At 35.0% G+C, this 16,740-nt stretch overlaps 1 protein-coding gene across 1 annotated transcript in view; it reads left to right on the top strand.

Moving 5' to 3' along the window:
- Positions 1-16,740, top strand: part of IL1RAPL2 (interleukin 1 receptor accessory protein like 2) — a 535,136-nt gene that overhangs the window by 271,240 nt on the left and 247,156 nt on the right. Inside the window, exon 6 of the mRNA XM_060086424.1 lies at positions 4,716-4,790. Coding sequence (XP_059942407.1) covers positions 4,716-4,790 — 75 coding nt within the window. The remainder of the gene's footprint in view (positions 1-4,715; positions 4,791-16,740) is intronic.

The raw sequence follows: 16,740 nt of genomic DNA, 5'->3' as shown, positions 1-16,740 counted from the left end.
GGGAAGGTCTTAGGCACTGTGGGCATGGTGAGATCAGACATTACTCATTTCAGATCCCTCTTTTACAAGCTCCTTGACTTTGGGAAAGTTATTTGTAAAATGTAATATAAAATGCCTTAGAACAGGGCCTAGAACACAGCAGATACTAAATAAATGATAAATATGGTAACTATTATTATTTGTCTCTAAGCTTAGGGAAAGTGTTTAAGCCAAGATGCAGAGTTGGAAATTAATGCAATGTCTAAATAAGGAAAGTAACTTGGCCAAACAAAGCACAGATAAAGTAGAAGTGTGGGTAAGGAGACAGGAAGGCTTTTTTAAAGGCTATATCATGACTGCCTTTATGTTTACACCTGACAGGTTCAAATTTTATCCTTTTGTAAATGTAGGGGACATTGGGAGATTTTGTATGGTTAAATGTTGTGGTGAAAATAATGATTTTGGAATGTGATTTCAGTGCTGATACACTGAATGGATTTGGAGAGATCCATTTCATTTACCTTAACATACACATTTCATAATGTCTTCATTCCTAGAAATTAAGTAGCTACTTTGTGATTTTACTGGGTTCATACACTTAGTGTCCTTTGCATCAAGCTGTCCTTCTATTCCCTTCCACTTGGCTTGCTAGCAAGTCTAATTAAAGAGACAAATCAGGACTTCCCTGGTGGCACAGTGGTTGAGAGTCCGCCTGCCGATGCAGGGGACACAGGTTCGTGCCCTGGTCTGGGAAGATCCCACGTGCCGTGGAGTGGCTAGGCCCGTGAGCCATGGCCGCTGAGCCTGCTCGTCCGGAGCCTGTGCTCCACAACGGGAGAGGCCACAACAGTGAGAGGCCCGCGTACCGCAAAAAACAAACAAACGAAAAAAAAAAAAACAGAGACAAATCAACAAAAGAGGACAATGAAACTTGTAATAACTGTATGTAACACTAAGGCAATATAGTCACATAAATTGATTTATTCAAACAGTTAATTCTACTGATTTCTTATACTAAGTTCATAGAAATTTACCAAACATTTCAGTCAAATCAATAGATCTGGTTGTATAGGTAGACACACCTTTGCCTGCAATAGAAAAGAAAGAGCTAAGTTGGACATTCTCCTCAGGAAAGTTAGTGTTGAACATATAAAACCTAGCTTTAGGAAGAAGCAGGCAGTAACAGTCATAGCTTCACTAGCACATTAAGACTAATACCATGGTATACTCAGTAGAGCAATTATAGTTAAGGGTAATTAAACATAAGCAGCTACAGAGGGAAATGCAGGGAGGAATTGTGGACTGAAATGTTAGTACCAAACTGCATCCCTTGCTCCCATTCTTTCAATCAAAGCATGAAGCTTGAGCAGAAAATTGAAAGACTAGCTCAGACCCCAGTTAATCCCTCTAGGGGTCCAGGATAAGTTTTCTAATAAAATTGTAAATCTCCACCGTGTTGTTCATGGGGTCTAGTATTGACAGTTCTCCCCTTCATTTCCCAAACAGTAACTGATTTTCAGATGAGATTTTTTAAAAAGGAATAAAAATGAAATGAGCTTGCCTACTCATGGCAGCATGTGCTCTAGCTAATCTGCAAATGCTATAATTATGCTGGGCGCTGATAGATTTGTCTCTGGGCTGGCGGTCAGGATCCAGATGAACTGCTGCAGTTCCTGCTTTATCATCACAAATGTTTTGCAGTTCTTGGCAATTCCCAGGCCTAGACATGATATTGGAATTTAATGAGGTTCCACGCCCATACATCCCACTGGGATGCATTAGGATAAGTGTAAGTTCATCTCCTTTCATTCATGAGTTTAGGGAAAGAAATGTATGTGCATGGAATGTTCTACAGAAACCGTGTTTCAGCTGGCTGTTTGCCACAAATCCGCTCCCACTGGCCTGGGAAACTTAGCTTAATTAGTTTGTAGTCAAAGAGGCTAAAACCATTGATTCAGTATTGAGCATTTTTACCTGTTTCCTGCCTACAACTTATATCTATCTTCCTATCCATTCTGCATTTAGGGGCTTTTGGTCACAAGGGGGCACCAAATGAGACAATGCAAGCTTCATTTAGCTTCATCTCTACGGTGGACATAATTGTAACTATCTTCCTTACTTTCCAAGGTCATTGTGTAGATCACATGAACTAATGTATCTGAAAGCACCTTAAAAATTATGAACCACCTGTAAACGTAAGGCACTTAAAATTATCATTAATATTAATAAATTTTAGTGATTGACATTTAACAATAATAAAATCAGTAAGTATATCCATTGTCTATGGCAGGAGGTAAGGATGGGGGCAACAATGACTCCAGATTCATATCCTGATGAAAGTAAAACAAGATATTCATCTTTGAGCATTAAATACATTACCTACATTTACTTCCCACTTACCACATCCCAATTAATACATTTGCAGGCAAGACATATTTGAAAATAATACTAAGAACAGTTTCCAGCAATCTAAGTGTCTATAATCTGGATGTGTAAGACAAATTGACAATAATTATGCCAAGTAACCAAAATGATTCTTTTATAAATAAAATGTAGGTAGCTGGACTTTAAAAATTTTTATTCATGTTTTGAATACACAGTATATGCATGTTGTTCAAAATGTATAACAGGTATACAGTGAAAATTAAATCTTCCTCTGCTGGCCAGTAACTCCCTAACCCAACCTCACCCACCACTATTCCCCAATCACCTAGCTCCTCTCCTCAAAGGAAATCACTGTTATGAGTTTCACATGTATCCATTCAGAAATATTCCACACTTATACAAATATGTATATATATATATATATATATATATATATATATATATGTATATATGCATGGCACGTGTGAGTGCACACACACATACATTTTTTACAAAAAGGATAGTATACTGTGCACACTGTTTGGAACCTTGCTTTTTCATTGAATAGTATATCTTGGAGATATTTCATAATAGACATACAGATTTACCTAATTCTTTTAAGTAGATGTATTGTAATATATCATTATATGGAAGTAACATGATATTATTTAACCAGCCTCCTACCGATGGATATTTTGCTAGTTCTCAATATGTTGCTATTCCAAATGATAGCAAACAACAAAACTGCACATCTGTTGTGACAGGATTTTGAATACAAATATTTAATTTTGTTTAAAACATATCCTTTATATTTCAAATAATATTTAAATATTGATATAAGGTTATTAAGAGTAACTGAAATATTGAAGAAATGAAGACTATAGATATTGTATTTGTGTTTGCCTGTATTATGCCAAAATTAGCTTAGTTAGAAAAATATATCATTCAATTCCATAAGGACAAGATGCATTACAGGCCATCAATAAAGATTTGCTGGAAAAATGAGAACAAAAGTCACTAAAATTTTTCCTTAACAGTTTGGATATCAGGAAGATAAAGCTAATGTTATGTAAAGCTCTTTCCTGGTGCATTTGTTTGTTATCAACAATTATTTTGGGAATATCACCAAATTTGTATATTTCCCTAACATTTCCTATCATGTGATCAACTTTTGTTTCTCTCTTTCTCTTCTAAATATCTTTGCAAATATGAGATGAACTTCTCTCAGGTCAGCACAGAATTCCTAAACCAGTCAATTAACAATGGGTTAATGATTATCTCTTTCGTAGCCAGCTATATTCTATGTCTCTTGTGAATTACAAAGACTTATAAAACATTTCCCTTTGATAGGTAAGAGTCTAGTTGGATAGTTGAAGTAAGGCATAAATAGGGGAACAAGTAAAAGGAATTCAGGTTATAAATAATAGCTTCATATAAGGTTTGTCGTAAAGCATTTTATGTCTGTGTGCCAAGTCCTGACACTTCTTTCTTCTAGGTACCTCTCTAAGTTCTACCTCTATTCCTCGATTTGTGTTATTAATTTTTCTTGCATTTCTTTTTCCTTACTCTGCCTTTCCAAATCTTCTCCATTCCTTAAGGTCTGTGTGGAGACTCATTTCCTTCATAAAACTTTGCCCGACCCTGACAACAAATATTGACCTCTCCTTTCTCCATTCCTTTACCACATATAGCCTTATAGCTGAAACGTTACAATTTTATTTTTACTAAATTGTATTCTTTATTCATCTCTTTATTTTCATGTGCTAATTCTGTGTTCATAGTCCTAGATTATATATTGAAGGCAAAGATAAAGACTTTACTTCTTTTCCCTTAGCACTTAGCATAGGACTTAGTGGACAAAAGATGCTCAGTCAGTATTTTTGATCATTTATCCTTATGAAGGTACCAGTGTTTTATCATATTGTTTTAGAGATTGAAGTGGGGAGTGAGGGATGATTCAGAGGTATAGAAGGTTCAGTCCACCAGAAATGTCCATTAGGGTTATATTTCATTAAGAATATTTAGTACTACAAAATGGGTATGAAGATTTAATGTTTATATGATTATACTCTTAAAATCTGTATTTCTTTACACTCACAAGCTTATAAAACCACTCAAAATAGACCATTCGTTTGATCTTGTTGGAAAGTGTAGCTGTCAAAGTGGCCTATTCACAGGGAATCAATGGTGCTCTAAATGTGCTGGGAAGTGGAGATTGTATGGATAGAGTAACAGCTCAAATAGGAACACTGTCTAATAAATGTTTATGTACTGTCAAGTCTACAAACATTAAATATCATACACGATAGAATCTGTCTCATCCTGTAATTTATCTCAATTTTTCCATTACCTTCTTTCATTTTCTCTTCTAGCTTTACTCACAGACAAACCTCCCAAGCCATTGTTCCCCATGGAGAATCAGCCAAGCGTTATAGATGTCCAGCTGGGTAAGTCTCTTTCTGGGAATAATAGGTCCTAAACTTCCTCTCTGTTAACAGATGAGGAAAATTGCATGAACCAGGAAAGGTTTATTGCTACTGTTATTACATGCAAATCAATTTGTGTCTGCTCATTTATAACCCTGGAGTTCATTGCAATAGCTGTTTAAGGAAATGAGTTTGTATTGCATCAAGGAATGGTAATACTAAGTGATTACACTGGGTATTAAGTGTGCTGTAGGACAGAGCTTTTTAACTCTGTGATTGATAGATTCCTGGGTGTCGTGAATTGGTGATTGGTACAGAAAACTTTTCATGCTTGTCAGTCCAAAATTTTTATTTAGAGAGCACTAACTCCTGGAGAACAAGCACTTTTTAAAATAAAAGCGCCCCTCAGTACAGACTTTAAAACAATCTGATAATATTATTTCCAATGGCACAATCCAGAGCTATTTAAAACTTACTTTTAGGTTGAGATCCTAAATATTTATGAATCATCTGGAGTAGGAAAAAATAACAAGTTGATTCATGGGTGCTAGTGCCTTTTTACAGATTCAAAGACACAAGGTGTTGAGCCTCCTTTTTGAGTCTCCTGCCACTAAACCTTATGTTTCAAGAAATTTAAGCTTGAAACTCAGAGGCCTGCTAGTGTCTCTTTCAAACCACGGCCTTTACTCTAAACTATATTCTTTAACATCTGTGAGCTTTCACCTATCTTGGGTTTTATTCTATTCTTCAGTTCTAATAAGTTCTTCAATTCTAAACAAGAGAACTGGGTAAATATGCTGGCAACATATTAGTTGTACTTTGGGCATATGACATTGAAATATGTGACCAGTGGTACCTAACAATTATATAGCTAGGGAAGGTGAATTGGCCCCAATATTTCAGTCACTTCCGAAGTTTTTGACTCAACTTTTGATCTTTCCAATCCAACTTGGATTGTTAGAGACTTATTTCTATCTTAAAAATAGGTGAGAGAAAATTACATTCCTAAGAGCTTGTTCATTTTTTAAGAATGAAATATAACACATTATAGTTAATGCAGCCTAGCAGTATGAGTGCCAGAGTTAAGTATTTTAAAGCAAAAAGAAAATAATAAACATGTTTTCAAGAGTGGGCTGTGAAAATGGTGAATATTTTGTTGATAATGTTGAAGATTAGACTATGGCTCTCTCCCTACCACTTGTATATTATTTTGCAGAGTCATCACATTTTGTTAAAGCCAAATCTAGATGTGCTGACACACTCCTTCACAAAGTTTTATATACTCACATCTTCCCATCCACACTGATATAAAATACCTCAAGGGTACTCTGGTTTCCCAGGGATTACATGAAGCCATAAGATGATCTTGTAGCATTTGTTGAAGATTCAAGTGAATAAGTTATTTCTATATGAAAACAGAAACTAAAGAGTAGCAAGCAAAATTCACACAACTATTTCAATTAAAACATGACTAAATTTTGTGTTTGTGGCCCCTAGGGTGATACTTCATTCTCCTCTGCCATTAAGCAAACTTCAACAGAAAAGTTTGAGGAGTGTTGCTTAAAGTAAGGAGGGAGACCCTTGTAGGGAGTAAATTTCATTCAGATTCACTGGGTGTCACACTTGTCTGTTGTATTCAGGACATCTCTCAGATGTGTGCTTTTTATAAATATGTATTCCAACATAGGTATGTATACCAAAATAACTCACCAACATCACCCTGTAAAATCATTAAACTACTTTGCTTCCAATTTACATTAGATGCAAGGCTGAACTTTTCAGTTTTTAGTTTGTTACACAATTTGGAAACAACTTTATTGACAGAAAGATGGAGACCTGCCCATTTTTCATTCCAGAAAGGCTGTTTCTCCAAGATGCTAAATCGACCATGTAATTCAGAGAAAGAAAAACAAAATCACTTAAACAAGATCTTTGGCATTTCAAGGAGCACATGACTGGTTAATTTTAAGTGATTTTAACTTTTCCACAGATTTATTTAGTACTGTTTATTCACAACTGGAAATCATTTTGTAATTTACTCATGCCTCAATAGTAAGGTGATGTTAGAAGCACTATAAATGCCAGAGATCTCTTCAGTGTTGGTGGGGGCTCTGCAGTCAGAATGGTGAGGGCTTAGAAACTCTAGGCATAAAAATGAGCTAGAGAAAGATAACTGTGGTGATTGGACATCCCTGTCTATATCTTGAAAACTTTTAGAATTAACTAAGATCTCAAAACTTCTAGAAATTATTTTCCTTCATTTTTTAAAGTTTACCTAGCACATGCAGTTTTACACATCCTTAAACTAGAACTAAAATGAGAACTACCCAAAATACAACAATCCAATCTAAATGGCTAAGCACATTACCAAGTTCAGTTTTGTCAAATCCCAATATTTGAAAATTTGGAATAACATTGTAGTGGATTAAAGTTAGCCCCAGATTTTCTCCTATTCCTACAATCTAAACATAGTTTCTCATCACCCTCCCCTTGAATATGGTTGGCCTAGGATATACTTGACCAATAGAGTATGGTAGAAATGATATTCTGAGATGTTGGAGGTTGGGTCAAAAGAAATCTTGTAACTTCTCTTTGGATCTCTTGGTCTGGTCTGAAACTACCATGCTGTGAGAAACTCAAGACACATGTAGAGACCCTAGAGGTTGAGATGCCATGTGGAGAAAGAAAGGCCAATAAAACACCAAGGCACCAGACATGTGAGTGTAAGAACCCATGTTGGAAGTGAATCCTCCAGTCCCAGATGCCCTGACCTATACCATGTAGTTCAGAGATAAACCACTGAGCTGAACTCTTCTTAGATTTCTGACCCAAAAAGTCATAATCAAACAAAAAAAAATGGTTATCACTAGTCACTAAGCTAGGTATAGTTGGTTAAACAATAGATACCTGGAACAAACATTAATTAATTTTCTCTAGAACATTTTGAATTCCACTTTACCCATGAACAAGAGTCTCATGCAGGCATTTTATGCAAAGTTAGAAATATTGTAGGAAATATTTGAGTATCAGCTTCAAGATAGTTTTAGAAAACATGATCTAGAATTATTATTTATGTGTTTGTTTGAGGGTTGCACTCAGTTATCAGTTCTGCACATTTGTAAAGGCAATCCAGTAAATGAAAATTTTCAGTTCAGATGAACATTTTTAGTGCATGGAGTTGGCATCAGTACAGATATTTTGTTGTGTCTCTAGAGGAAAATAAACATCTTGACTTTCTCTCTCCTATAGTGTAATCCATTAGTCATCCACAAAGTTACAGAAATTTACATACTTTTGCTGACATAGTGATGACAGTTTGGTTGTTGCTAAATTGTGTTCACACTATAATGCTGAAAGAAGATTAATCTTAACAAATAACTATATATGTTGAGATGATAAACATGTTCTTAACAAAATAATATTAAAATTATTGCTCTCACAAAGCAAGCCTATTCAGCCAAAACTGCCTGTGGTAATGTATGAAATACAAAGATAAAAGCAATGTATAAAACACACACACAAATCCAATTTGGCCCTATTACCTTCCATTTATTTTCTCCCTCTGAAAGTAGAAAAAATAACACTACATCACAGTATATTAATTTATATTGTACTTTAATATGAAATTATTAAAGCATCATACTGATATCTGCCCCACTTGAAATGTATTGAAGCTAGGTAGACCCTCTTTTGGATACTGCTTTTTTTATAGAACACAAATGCATGCTTTACAAACTGTAACAGACTGCTAGAAACTTTGAAAAAGCAATAAACAAATGTGGATGAAAAGATTTGAGATCTGACATTTCATTTCAGTTAATGGTGAATTAGGAAATGTGCCCTGTTCCTCTCATTGATGATGATAACTATTTTTCCTGGGAGTTTCCTAAGACTTAAACTACCAGTCAGTGTTATGCATAAAATAAATATACCAGGAAGAAATAGAAAACATGAACAGACCAAACACAAGCACTGAAATTGAAACTGTAATTAAAAATCTTCCAACAAACAAAAGCCCAGGGCCACATGGCTTCACAGGTGAATTCTATCAAACACTTAGAGAAGAGCTAACACTTATCCTTTGCAAACTCGTCCAGAATATAGCAGAGGGAGGAACACTCCCAAACTCATTCTACGAGGCCACCACCATCCTAATACCAAAACCAGAAAGAAAGAAAACTACAGGCCAATACCACTGACAAACATAGATGCAAAACTCCTCAAAAAATTACTAGCAAAGAGATTCCAACAGCACATTAAAAGGATCATACACCATGATCAAGTGGGGCTTATCCCAGAAATGTAAGAATTCTTCAATATATGCAAATCAATCAACGTGATAAACCATATTAACAAATTGAAGGAGAAAAACCATATGATCATCTCAATAGATGCAGAAAAAGCTTTTGACAAAATTCAACAACCATTTATGATTAAAATCCTCCAGAAAGTAGGCATAGAGGGAACTTACCTCAACATAATAAAGGCCATATATGACAAACCCACAGCCAACATCGTTCTCAATGGTGAAAAGCTGAAACAGTTTCCTCTAAGATCAGGAACAAGACAAGGTTATCCACTCTCACCACTCTTATTCACCATAGTTTTGGAAGTTTTAGCCACAGCAATCAGAGAAGAAAAAGAAATAAAAGGAATCCAAATCAGAAAAGAAGAAGTAAATTTCTCACTGTTTGCAGATCACATGATACCCTACATAGAGAATCCTAAAGATGCTACCAGAAAACTACTAGAGCTAATCAATGAATTTGGTAAAGTAGCAGGATACAGACTTAATGCACAGAAATCTCTTGCATTCCTATACACTATGATGCAAAATCTGAAAGAGAAATTAAGGAAACATTCCCATTTATCATTGCAACAAAAAGAATAAAATAACTAGGAATCAACCTACCTAAGGAGACAAAAGACCTGTATTCAGAAAACTATAAGACACTGATGAAAGAAGTCAAAGATGATACAAACAGATGGAGAGATATACCATGTTCTTGGATTGGAAGAATCAACACTGTGAAAATGACTATACTACCCAAAGCAATCTGCAGATTCAGTGCAATCCCTATTAAACTATTAAGGGCATTTTTCACAGAACTAGACCAAATAATTTTACAATTTGTATGGAAACACAAAGGACCCCAAACAGGCAAAGCAATCTTGAGAAAGAAAAACGGAGCTGGACGAATCAGGCTCCCTGACTTCAGACTATACTACAAAGCTACAGTCATCAAGATGGTATGGTACTGGCACCAAAACAGAAATACAGATCTGTGGGACAGGATAGGAAGCCCAGAGATAAACCCACGCACATATGGTCACCTTATCTTTGACAAAGGAGGCAAGAATATACAGTGGATAAAAGACAGCCTCTTCAATATGTGGTGCTGGGAAAATTGGACAGCTACATGTAAAAGAATGAAATTAGAACACTTCCTAACACCATACACAAAAATAAACTCAAAATGGATTAAAGATCTAAATTTAAGGCCCAACACTATAAAACTCTTAGAGGCAAACAGAGGCAGAACACTCTATGACATAAATCACAGCAAGATACTTTTTACCCACCTCCTAGAGAAATGGAAATAAAAACAAAAATAAACAAATGGGACCTAATGAAACTTAAAAGCTTTTGCACAGCAAAAGAAAACATAAACAAGACAGAAAGACAACCCTCAGAATGGGAGAAAACACTTACAAACGAAGCAACTGACAGAGAATTAATCTGCAAAATATACAAAGAGCTAACGCAGTTCAATATCAAAAAAAGCAAACAACACAATCCAAAAAAGGGTGGAAGACCTAAACAGACATTTCTCCACAGAAGATATACAGATTGCCAACAAACACATGAAAGGATGCTCAACATCACTAATCTTTAGAGAAATGCAAATCAAAACTACAATGAGATATCAGCTCACACTGGTCAGAATGGCTATCATCAGAAAATCTACAAACAATAAATGCTGGAGAGGGTGTGGAGAAAAGGGAACCCTCTTGCACTGTTGGTGGGAATGTAAATTTATACAGCCACTATGGGGAACAGTATGGATGTTCCTTAGAAAGCTAAAAATAGAACTACCATATGGCCCAGCAGTCCCACTACTGGACATATACCCTGAAAAAACCATAATTCAGAAGGAGACGTACCACAGTGTTCATTGCAGCACTATCTACAAGAGCCAGGACATGGAAGCAACCTAAGTGTCCATCAACAGATGAATGGATAAAGAAGATGTGTCACATATATACAATGGAATATTACTCAGCCATAAAAAGCAACAAAATTGAGTTATTTGTAGTGAGGTGGATGGACCTAGAGTCTGTCAAACAGAGTGAAGTAAGTCAGAAAGAGAAAACAAATACAGTATGCTAACACATATATATGGAATTAAAAAAAAGGTTCTGGTGGACCTAGGAGCAGGACAGGAATAAAGACACAGACGTATACAATGGACTTGAGGACACAGGGTGGGGAGGAGAAGCTGGGACGAAGTGAGAGAGTAGCATTGACATATACACTGCCGAATGTAAAATAGATAGCTAGTGGGAAGCAGCTACATTGCACAGGGAGATCAGCTCCATGCTTTGTGACCACGTAGAGGAATGGGTTAGGGAGACTGAGAGGGAGGCTCAAGAGGGAGGGGATTTGGGAATATATGTATACATATAGCTGATTCACTTTGTTTTACAGAAGAAACTAACACAACACTGTAAAGGAATTATACTCCAATAAAGATGTAAAAAAAAATAGAATAGTTTTGAGGATCGTGGCAAGTGAAAGCAATTTCAGGCAAAGGTAAATGGATTATCAAAGATGGATTTAGAATAAGTGTCTTCAAACTTCTTGTAAAAGCCTAAATAGTAAATAATTTAGGCTTTGTGTGCTATATATTCTTCATTATAAGTATCATGTAGTGTGAAAGTAGCCTAGATATTATATGAGCATGTCTGAGTCCTCATAAAACTTTATTTATGAGAACCAGGATTTCAATTTTACATACATAATTTTCATATGTCATGGAATATTATTCTTCCTTCAATTTGTTTTCAACTATTTGAAAAATGTAAAAATCATAGCATGTGGACCATACCAAAATAGAAGTTGGGCCCTCTGTGTCCCCGGGCTTGTGGCTTGCTGATCCCTGGTGTAGAAGCAAAAATGTACTAGGCACCTCAGATGCTGAACATCAACTTCATGTTGAGTAATAGTGTTTACTCACTAATTGTTAATATGGTTATTTACATTATCCCGAGGATTTTAAATGAAAATAATTCTTGTGGATAACTTTGGATCATTATGCTCATAACGACCAAAAACTATTTGCTAATGTATGCCAATTAGTAAATTGCAACTTGCTAGTGCTCTTTTCTATGTTGGTTCTAAACATTAAGCAAAGACTATTGTTTTGATAATAAACCTCAGGGTATAGAAAAAAATAAAAATAAATTTACACACTGTTTATTTTCTTTTTCTGTGTTAAAGAGTCTAAAAGAAGGCCTGGGGGCCTCAATCATATAAGAAAAACTCAGACCAGTGGAATAGTTCCAAGCTAATTGAATACCAGATGAATCTGATCCAGTATGAAAAATTCTCTTTATTTCTCTTCTATTCTCATTCAGAATTTGTTTTATTTTTATAGGCTGTTTAAATTCATACTTAATGACTGTGTTATGTGCTACTGGCTCAAACTTTCTCTGTGTGTATAAGGAGTTTTCATCTTCGTCAGAAATCAATGTCACCAGCAGTTTCTACTTAAAATTATATTAGGTCCCCTAAGAGACCACTGTATACTACAGGAAAATAAGCGAAAATATAATATTTAATGCAATACTCAGGACTACAAGGCAAAAAAATAACTAATTGAACCCTAACTTAGGAAATTAGCTGTTTAGCCAAATCAATGTCATTTTTAAACTCAACATACCTAAAAACATTTTTTGCATTCTTAGTTGATGCCAAACACTGTGTTAGAACGTGGGGATATAGAGGTTAACAAAATGAGGGCCTTGGCCTTAAGGTGTTTCTCAGTCTAGTGGGGAAGAGAGATGTGTAAGCAGAATTACAATGCAATATGATAATGGCCAAAACAGAGATGGGAAAAGGGAGAGTGACATTTTTGTGGCAAGACCTCATAAATTAACAGTTCTGTACTCTTTGACTTTCACTCAGTATAATGAAAAATCTCTGTAACCTCAATCCAAGTACTAAATTTATTTGAAAATAATTAAAAATTGCCAAGATATAACCTTTTATAATAATAAATTATCTACCATTTCTTCAATATGGTAAATACTAAAAATGGAAACATGATATCCCTGAGTCTCTTCAGTTTAGCAAAGTTAGCCAACTATTTCTAAAGTTGTCATAGAACAAATAATCCAAAGTAGGTCACCAACCAATTGAGCTAAAATGTCAAGCCATAATTAATATCAATATAAATAGCAATACATGATTAGTCCATAAGCTCAAATCATGTATATGTGTTTTGTATATAATGGTGGTAGCAAGGGATTTATTTAATTATTTTTGTTTTTGTATACTCCTCCTATGCTTTTAACTTCAAATAACTCCTTAAAACTTTCATTTAATTTAATCTTGAATAAGTGAAGACTTTGGAGAGGAAGAAGAAGGGTATCATGAGTTCACTCAGCATTCTTGGCACACATAATTGGAGCTGGTTCATGGCAGCATTCACTGTCCCTTGTAGATATTCTAGGGTTAGTGAGCTGTTTCCAAAAGATCTATTTTTTGCAGGATAACATGTACAAGCTTAGCCTGGGGCTACACCAAACTGCGAACTATTCTATTCCCCAGATTGTACAACGTGTGCATTATTTACAGCTTTGGAAATTCTGGGCCAAGCCTTTTCCCTAAGAGTTGGCTGCCATATTAATGCTTGAGACTGAATCTGGTTTACTTACTTTGTCTAAGTTTGTATAACTTAATCATACTTGTTTTGAGGCACTTGACAATGAAAAGAAGAAAGTTAACACTTAAGATTTATCTGTAATGTAATGAGTTAATTATGAACATCTTAGGAATAACATGATTGTTGAGCAGACCTCTATTCCATATATTGCTATTTTGGGGCATTGCTGAAGTTTATGCCTCATTGAGATAATTAATATAAGCTTGAGGGTGTTTCATCACACTTTCACTAATGCCAATACAATGATTTTATACATATCAAAACAAAATTTGAGTATTTACTATGTATAGACACTTCAATAGGCATTTGTACATACACTGTCTTATTTATTCCTCACAAGAGCCCAAAGTAGTAGTAGGTACTGTTGAACCATTTTGAAGATGAGGAAACTTGGCCTCAGGCAGATGAAATAATTTTTCTGAGGTTACATATTTAGTAAGTGGTAAAAATGGGATTTCGATCAGATTTGTCTGACTCCAAAGTTTGTGTTATTTTTATTGCAGCATACTGAGTATGGTAACTTTATCTAGGCCCAAAATTATATCCTGAAAAAAGCTATCAGGCCAATAGAGACATTTTAATAATAATAACAACAACAATAATAATTGTATTATATGTATTATAACTACATGTGAAATAGTAATTATTTAGCAATAGCCCTAGTAGTAATAATTATTATTGTTATAATAATATTTAGTATGGTTATTTAATAATAGCTCTACTACTACTACTACTAGTTTTTATTGCCAGTAGTAGTAGTTGTTGCAGTGGTAGTAGTAGTAGCAGTAATGATAGTAGAGCTATCATTTATTGATTGCTTACCACGTACTGATACTATATTAATACCTTATACGAGCTATCTCATTTAATCCTCCCAATGACTCTGTGGGATGGATGCAACTATTTGTCCCATTTTTAAGAGAATCATTAAGGTATTATTCATACACCATACAACTGATCTACTTAAATCATACATTTCAATTATTCCTAATATATTCAAAGTTGTGCAACCCTCACCACAATCAATTTCAGAACATTTCAACATCCCCAAAAGAAACTCCAAACCCATTAGCAGTCACTTCTCAGTCCTGCACCTTCACCCACACCACCATCTCTACGCAACCGCTAATCAATTTTCTTTGTCTATAAATTTGCCTATTCTGGACATTTAAAATAAATGAAATCATACAACATGTGGTCTTTTGTGATTGGCTTCTTATACTTAGTATATTGTTCTCAAGGTTCAAACATGTTGTAGCTTATATAAGTACTTCATCCCCTTTTAACTGCCAAATAATATTCCATTGTATGGATATACCACATATTATTTATCCATACATCTTTTTTTTTTTTTTTTTTTTTTTTTTTTTTGCAGTACGTGGGCCTCTCACTGTTGTGGCCTCTCCCATTGCAGAGCACAGGCTCAGCAGACATGGCTCATGGGCCCAGCTGCTCCGTAGCATGTGGGATCTTCCCGGACCAGGGCACGAACCCGTCACACTGCACCACCAGGGAAGCCCCATACATCAATTTAAGGACATTTTTATTGTTTCTACTCTTTGGCTATTATAAAGAATGCTGCTATAAATATTAGTGTACACATTTTTTGTGTGGATATATGTTATCATTTCTCTTGGGTTATCATTTCTACCTAGGAAAAGAACTGTTGGATCACTGGTTACTCTATATTTAAACGTTTAAGGAACTGCCAGGTTTTTCCCAAAGCAACTACACCATTTTACATTCTCAGTAGAAATACACAAGCATTCCAATTTATTCACATCCTCACCAACACTTGTTCTTTTCCATTCTTTTGATAATAGTTATCCTAGTAGGTATTTAGTGGTATCTCATTTTGGTTTTGATTTACACTTCTGTAATTGTTAATTATGTTAAGCATCTTTTTTGCGTGTTTATTTGCCATTTGTATGTCTTTGGAGAAATGTCTATGGATCATTTTTAAAATGAGAAAATTTGGCTCAGAGAAGTCATATAACTTACCAAAGTTAGTAAGCAGTTTATAAATAGTGAGGCCTAAGTAAGTTGACACTCTTAACACTTACCCATAATGTACATTAATGTTAGTACTGTTGTTTACTCAGTCTCCTTGCATTGGGTGCTTAGTTCTGTTCCCCTTTTTAAAATGGATTTTGGACAGAAGTCGAGTGATCCTATAAATTAAAAGAGTATCCTGTGTGAATTAATTCAGTGGGAGAATAGGAATGAGTAAGAGAGAATTATTTTGAGGTTTTGACCTTTGTAACACATGCCAAAACACATTTTCAAATGGCAAACTAATTCAGAACCTGCAGGCATACCTGAAAACGGGCTATGAAACACAAGGCAGTATAGCAAAACTTTCCAAAGGGATGTACACTTAAATGACCAGGAACCTGCATGTATGCTACATCATCTGAACAAATACCAAGAAATTCATCTGTGTCACTCAATAATAGGAGGGATAGATTAGAGACTAAAAAATACATTAGGAAACTCTCTACTTTTGGAACTTATTAGGAATATGTGTCAACTAAGGACACTATTCCCTAATAGCATGTTCTATCTTTATTAATATCAATACCATCAGCTTTATAATTCTTTTCAGCAGTTCTGTTCTCTAACCCATTTTAACAAGTGGATAGTGTATGCTTTTTAAATATCTGGAAAGGGAAAGAATAAAGCTACCTCTTTTGACTATGTCTTAACATCCAACGTGAACAGGGGGAAAAAAAGAATAATTTAGGCATCCCTTCCAACTCAAATAGCTTATTTTATGTAAAGAAAAGTGGTTTTAATATTATAGGTAAACTTGTAGAAAATTGAAGGTAATATCACCTGACTGGTTCACACATAAATGACTTTTAAGTGTCTTCAGAATTGAGGTGGAAGTGTGGCTTTGCATAATTTAAATAAGTCCCTTAATTATTTTATACACTTTATTTGTACAGATCTGGCTTAAGCTTTGGAAGATCGTTTGCTTCTTTAGAAATAGGTTTTTTTTTTTCAGAAATCACATACAGATA

Source organism: Mesoplodon densirostris, chromosome X (assembly GCF_025265405.1).
Source record: "Mesoplodon densirostris isolate mMesDen1 chromosome X, mMesDen1 primary haplotype, whole genome shotgun sequence".
In the NCBI taxonomy this organism is placed as follows: domain Eukaryota; kingdom Metazoa; phylum Chordata; class Mammalia; order Artiodactyla; family Ziphiidae; genus Mesoplodon; species Mesoplodon densirostris.
This window is presented reverse-complemented; position numbering and strand designations above follow the sequence as displayed.